This window comes from Mya arenaria, chromosome 8 (genome assembly GCF_026914265.1).
Source record: "Mya arenaria isolate MELC-2E11 chromosome 8, ASM2691426v1".
In the NCBI taxonomy this organism is placed as follows: Eukaryota; Metazoa; Mollusca; class Bivalvia; order Myida; family Myidae; genus Mya; species Mya arenaria.
Window position 1 is genome coordinate 48154924 of NC_069129.1, and position 7567 is coordinate 48162490.

At 35.9% G+C, this 7567-nt stretch overlaps 1 protein-coding gene across 1 annotated transcript; it reads right to left on the bottom strand.

Moving 5' to 3' along the window:
* LOC128244297 (uncharacterized) lies at nt 1–7344 on the bottom strand. Its single transcript, XM_052962313.1, has 9 exons — nt 7329–7344; nt 6801–6905; nt 6062–6148; nt 5197–5301; nt 3705–3775; nt 2436–2570; nt 1482–1590; nt 1067–1138; nt 1–212 (listed from the first exon to the last, which is right to left on the bottom strand). Exons 1-9 carry the CDS (start codon nt 7342–7344, stop codon nt 106–108), a joined length of 807 nt encoding a protein of 268 aa, XP_052818273.1. The 3' UTR covers nt 1–105.
* Nucleotides 7345–7567: the final 223 nt, after the last annotated feature.

Here is a 7567-nt window from a genome sequence, read left to right on the forward strand (position 1 = left end):
ACTTATTATTGTTTCAGTGTGCAATCTGTCGTTATCCAACTGTGTAATGTGTTTTTTATTTAATTCCACTTCAGAGAATTCAAACACTTGTGGCTTTTGATTGAATTAATACAGTCTATCATCTTCAGTTCCCGTCTCATAGTAATGTTGAACACTTCGACATTTTCTTAGGAGTTGGCCTTGCTCCTCTGTTAAACGCTGAAAGTTCCTGGCTGAAATGCAAGAGAGGATTTAAGCTGGACAAAAGATAAAGGTTAAATAACATGAATAAATCACCAAGCCAGGAATATCGTTACACTTTCAATCATATATATAACTACCAATGTTATGAGCAACAGAAGAGTTCGAAGATATGTGCAAACTGGTTTGAGGAAATTGGAACTAGAGCTTGAAACTCTAAATGATCATGTGAATGTTGGTCTCACCATTCCACAAGTGGATTAAAAAATCACAAAATCGGCAAAAATGTATAACATTTCATGATTGCAACATCATTTGTGAGATATAAAATATTTGCCTCATGTACACAACTTTAAGTTGTATACAAGCATTCAGAGGTAGAATTTTAACAAACAGCAACACACCAATTTTAGAAAGCTTTTTGCATACTTTAGGAGGTAAAAAAACTCATAGAGACTTGTCTTTAGAAAGCCTTTAAAACAAATATGATTGCATTTGAGCTGTGTTGTCTAAACAATGGTCAATCTCAGGATTAATACAATTATGGAAAACAAGTATCAAATTTGTCCCAAGATTTTGTCAAGGAAAACATTATGACCAGATTTATCAAGACAGTGCCAAAATGGTCTCTTGAGTATAACAGGGCTTTTTTAAGTGACATAACAAGTTAGTTTTTCGACAAAAGATGACCCAGTGCACACTGAGGTGCTTCATTTCAACACCCACATTTCATCAGTAACTGGAAGCATACTTTGTCTATATAACAGACAGCAACATTGCTGCAAAGCTATTGGATCATAAATAAAACTCTTATTTTTAAGCGAACACTTTTAATGAGAAACAAGATAAGTCTACATCTGCAAGCAACATACAAACATGAATTTACCTTCAGGCAGCCCTTCAGCATGTTCAGAGATGACAGTGGATGGGGCAACTGTACCATTGTTCCCTGTAGCATCTGAAACACACAGTTAAGTTGAATGTTAACAGCTACAATATTATGAAAGCTTACTGGTATTCAGGTACAAAATTAACACATGCAATTATTAACTTACTGGATACATAAATTATAAATGTTACAAAAATTATTAGATCTAAATGTATTAATCAAGAAGTGTTGTCATTTTGGGCAACAATAAATCAAGGTGAACAAACATCTGCGGTTAAACTTCAACACACACAATTCATTACACACTTTTAGCATACATCATGAGGTACTAAAGTCAATGCATGTCTAGGTGCAACAGGAAAAAGTATGTACCTATTTACAGATAAAATGCTCAATTAAGCCTGCAGTTTACCAAGATAAGCATGGTCCACTTCTGATCTTCTGTTGATGCACCAAGAGCATCTTGAGATGGTTCTGAGATCTCTGTTGTTTCTGCAACTGTATAATCGTCTTAACAGCATCTGAAATGCATTGAAAGTGTTTCAAACTGCAACATTTTCGGTTCAGTCTATATTATATACCTGTGTTATAGAGGGTTGGGTTGAAGTCATGGGCAAACAGATCTGTAATAGCATTAAATAGTCATTCTAAAAAACTGGCGCCAGTTTTCTAGTAATTTTGGAAATCTCTCTCTATATATAAATATTGTTGAATAATGAAAACCATATTTCCAAACAACATTATGATGCAGAATACCATAAAAAGTTAAATTACAAGTGCAGAGCTCCTGATAATTCTGTAGGGTTAATGGTACCGTTTGCTGACCATTTTGGACCAAGCATATTGTTCACTTGTGGTTGAAATTAGCACAAGCCTACAAGCGCCGCACTCGTAAAATACGTTCCAGGCTGGCTTAGATCCTGGGTTTTATACAGCAGGGCTTGTTTAAAATTGTATTGCCAAGCAGAAGTATAAGAATTCTGGTTTCCTCATTCAAAAGATAAGGTTTTAATGCAAAAAGTTATTTTACTCTACTGGTGTTTGGGTGTAAAAGATATTAAAATACAAGGAATAATAATGTGCATACTTTTTGTGTTGTTTGTTCTTTATTTTAACTTGTATTTAGGAGGGAAAATTCAAGAATGTATTTATGGCATTATACAATTAAAAAAAATCAGCTTTGTCAACTCCTGGTTGTGAAAGAAATGGGAAATATGAATTTTGTTGCTCCCGCTCCTTGCTTCAACTTTTCTTGGTCACAATCGAACAAATAAACAAATATTTGGTGTGGCCTAAAGTTCATACATTACCCATAAAAGTACAGTGCATTTATTCCTGAAATTGTTTGAGCTCATAAATGCCTTACTTTTGCTTCTTCCTTCCTGCTTGAATGCAATATGTCTCTCGCAGAGAATATATCCTCCAAATATTTTCCGCAGATGCCTCTCACTCTGATCAACCATAATACTGTAGCTGCTCCTGGGTCAAATCTTGAACATTGCTGCAAAAAAACATGTACAAAAATAGAAAAACATGTCCTGCAAACAATTGCTTAAGATTACTAAGTATGCTTACGGTACATAACATTGTTTTATATACCGGATAGGTAAAGTTTAGCACAAGTCACCTATAGCTGATGTAGAAGTGTTTCACAACTCCATGGAAAGGTGTCTGTTGTAGCCCTTTCCATTGGCGAAGCAGTCACCAATGTTTTTATTGTTTATAGTAGTACATGAAAGAAACTAACATTATTCATAATATGTGCACTGAACACATCCTTAATCAATAAAATGAAATGACAAAACAAGATTCCTTGAGAGCAAGGTTAATTATCTAGTCTATGTGCAGGTATTTCACTCAAACAGTTGTGGGTTCATTCTGTATCAGGGATACATGTAATGATGTATGTCTTTCTGACAAGCTTTTAAAACAGACACATTCAGGTTTGACCGGTGAAGGAAACAAGACCTTTCCGGTTACCTTATACATTTAATCTCGATCTTGAATTCCATTATTTTTTCTCCATGGTCATTTCACTTTTACAGAATCAACTTCATCATTCTCTTCAGATATTGCCTGGTTTTCATTCTCTTTGTTCATTATGAAATGATTATCAATGTTTCAACCAAGAAAATATGCTAATATTTTAACAAGAGGGCCATGATTGCCCAAAGAGTTGTGACTTTATTTGAAGATTTTTCACTCCCCCGCTGACCAGGCACCATGGTGATATTTTCTTTGAAAAACAGACATGCTAAAACTGATAGGATTGTATGTACACCAACATATGTCAGATGTCCTAAAATCAATTTTAAGTTACATACAAACATTTTGAGGTACAAGTTGAACACACAACAAGTGAGCAATACACAAATCTTGAGAAGCTTTTAGCATACTTTGTGAGGTAATCAAACCGCAGTATAACTGATGGTATTTTAAAATGTATAACATTTTGTAAGGAACACACACACACACAAACAAACACACACATTCCGAGGTATATCTTAATAAGCATTGTGTCTACTTTATGAGGTACCTTTTGACAGAAAAAGTCTTTAAGTTATGAACATCAACAGACTGTGATCACCAGCGACAAATAATTACTCAAAGAAAGTTGGTTTCGTATTCAATTTACCTTGAGGCGGCCCTTCAGCATGTTCAGAGACAACTGTTGATGGTAAACTATCCCTCTGATTTCTACAGCATCTGAAACACAAATTTAAGTTGAATGTAAACTGTTACAAACTCATTAAAGCTTAAAACTTCACAAAAATATACTGGTATTCAGGTATAAACAAGAGCTGTCACAGTATGTGACGAATGCCCCCGAATGTGACATTGACCTACGAACAAGGTCAGTACATGAAAAGTTGATCTTGCCTTTACGTGTCAAATACATATGGCAAGTTATTTTAAATTGCCTCTGAACATAAAAAAATACCACCCATACTTGACAACCTACACTGTTATGTCCTTATATTCAGAATTCCCTTGTGAATAAACACTTGTGTATCTTTCACCTTAGAGGTACGGACACGGGTCTTGCACACGACACGTCGTCTTCGTATGTGGAACACATGTAGCAAGTGATTTTAAAATCTGTCCATACAAGGGAAAGTAACAGCCCTGACACGACAACCTATACTCTATGTCCTTATATGCAGCACTCCATTGTGAATAAACACTAAGTGTGACCTTGACCTTTGAGGTAGGGACACGGGTCTTGCACGCGACACGTCGTCTTGGTATGTGGAACACATGTGGCAAGTTATTTTTAAATCTGTCCATACAAGAGAAAGTTACAGCCCGAACACGACAACCTATACTCTATGTCCTTATATGCAGCACTCCATCGTGAATAAACACTAAGTGTGACCTTGACCTTTGAGGAAGGGACACGAGTCTTGCACGCCACACGTCGTCTTGGTATGTAGAACACATGTGGCAAGTTATTTTAAAATCTGTCCATACAAGGGAAAGTTACGGAGTCTGACGGACGGACGGACAGACTGACGGTGCAATTTAATATGCCCACCGGGGGGGGGGGGATGAAAATAACACATGCAATTATAAACTAACTAGATGCTTACATCAGTGTATGATCACTAAATAACAAACATACAATATCTGGATGTATAAATCAACAATTGTTTGTTGTTCTGAGAAATAATGTCCCTGAGGTGACACCAAATAAGTGAAAAAATAACCCAGACTCTATGAATCTAATAATTTAAGAACAAGAATAAGTTTTACTAAATAAAGCTTAAAAAACACTCTGAGGTATAACTTCAACACACACATTTCATTACAAACTTTTAGTATACATCATGAGGTACTTTAAAGACTGTGCTGGTCTAGGTGCAACAGAAAAAAGAATGTACCTGTTTCAGTCATAAGCTCAATTAATGTCAGGATGGCTCAGAGGTAGAGTGTCCTCCTCACAACCAAGAGGTGAGCACTAGGTTTGATTCCCGCTCAGAAAATGTTCTAGTTTCCACTCATATGTACACTGTCTCAGTACTGAATTTGACTAAGGAAACCGACTGCAGTGTGTTTAAAATAAGCTGTTAGCTTTACACAATCAGGCTTAAATAAAGTAGTATAAACTAATGAGCACTCAAGTTTACCATGATAAGCATGTTCCAAGACTTCTGCTGATTCACCGAGGGCATCTTCAGATGTTTCTGTGACCTCTGTAGTATCTGCAGCTGTATGACCATCTTTAACAGCATCTGAAATGTATCAAAATTCTATACCACGCGCACATCTGCCATGTCACAATGCTGTGAGATAGTAAAGTATTTGTCTTATGTTCACAAACATAGGTTTCAGGAGATGTAAGTTTAGTTTTAAGTTACCATACAAGCACTCAGAGCTACAATTTTGACAAACAGTAACACACCATTAGTTTAAAGCTGTTGGCATATTCTGTGAGGTAATAAAACATAGAAATATGTCTTTTGAAAACTTTCAAATGAAGTATGATTGAATTACATCTGTATGGTTTAAACATCTGCCAATCTGATGATCAATTCAATTATGTTAAACAAGTATAAGAGTTGTCCAAGAATTTGTACAGGGAAGCAATCTCACCATGTTTAAGAAAGGTAAAAAAATGGTTAAGACGGTATAAATAGGCTATTTCTTATGTGACCTAACAATTAAGTTTTCCGACACAAGATGACCCAATTCACACAGAGGTTCTTCATTTCAACACACACATTTCACCAATATTTTTACGCATACTTTGTCCAAATACATGTTAAAGAGTATAATAAGCCTGATTTTAATAGATGACAAGATATCTAACATTTGTAAGCAACACACACACACACACACACACATATTCCATGTTCATCTTTACAAGCATTATGTCTACTTTATGAGGTACCTCATCACAGAAAAATAGTCTTAAGTAATAAACATCAACAGATTGTGGTCACCAGTGAGAAATAACTATGTAAAGAAACTTGGTTTTTGTATTCAATTTACCTTGAGGCGGCCCTTCAGCATGTTCAGAGACAACTGTGGATGGGGCAACTGTGGATGGGGCAACTGTCCCACTGTTCCCTACAGCATCTGAAACACACAGTTGAGTTGATTGTATTCTGTTACAAACTCATTAAAGCTAAAAGCTTCACACATATATACTGGTATTCAGGTACAAAAATAACACAAGCAATTATTAACTAACTAGATGCTTACATCGCCAAATTACGAACATACAAGATCTAGATGTATAAATCAACATGTGTTTGTCATTCCGAGAAACAATGTCCCCCAAGGTGACACCCAATGAGTGATTAAATAACCCAGACTGAATAAATCTGTTGATTGAGAACAAGCATAAGTTTTACTGAATTAAGCTTAACAAACTTTCTGAGGTTTGACTCCAACACACACACAATTCATTACAAACTTTTAGCATACATCATGAGGTACTTTAAAGTCGATGCTTGTCTAGATGCAACAGAAACATGTATGTACCTGTTTCAGATCATAAACACAATTAATGTAAGGATGGCTCAGAGTTATAGTGTCCGCCTCGCAGCCAAGAGGTGCTAGGTTTGATCCCCAGTGAGGAAAATGTTCTCGTTTCCTCTCATATTTACACTCAGTACTGGTGAGTTTGACCAAGAAAACCGACTGGAGTGTGTTTAAAATAAGCTGTTAGCTTTTACACAAACAGGCTTAAATCAATTAGTATGAACTAAATAGCACTCAAGTTTACCATGATAAGCATGTTCCAAGACTTCTGCTGATTCAACGAGGGCATCTTCAGATGTTTCTGTGACCTCTGTAGTATCTGCAGCTGTATGACCATCTTTAACAGCATCTGAAATGTATCAAAATTCTATACCATGCGCACATCTGCCATGTCACAATGCCATGAGAAGTATTTGTCTTATGTTCAAAGACAGGGTTTCAGGAGTTGCAAGGTCATTTTAAAATTTTAAAAAGTTATATACAGTCATTTATCACACAGCAACACACCATTATTTCAAAACTTTTGGCATACTTTGTGAGGTAATAAAACATAGACAAGTGTGACCTGGATCTTTTACAAAGGGAAACAGGTCTTAAAGGCTGTCTTTATGTGGTTTACAGATGTGCAAAGTTATTTTAAAATCTGTCCAAACATCAAAAGGTTACAGCCTGGATATGACCACCTATACTCAATGTACGGTATGTTATATTGAACAATCTATAATGATCAAACACAAAGTGTGACTTTGACCCTGGAGGTAAGAACACAAACCTTGCACGTAACACATGCCTAAAGTATACTAAACATGTGTGCCAAATAATTTCAAAATTTCCATACATGTGAAAGATACAGTTCGGACATGAACAGATATACTCTATGTCATTAAACGCAGCATTCCATAGAAATCAAACCATAAGTGTGACCTTTGAGGTAGGGACACGGGTCCTGCAAGTGGAATGTCATCTTTGTATGCAAAACAGCAAATTACTTTGAGAACTGTCTATACATGA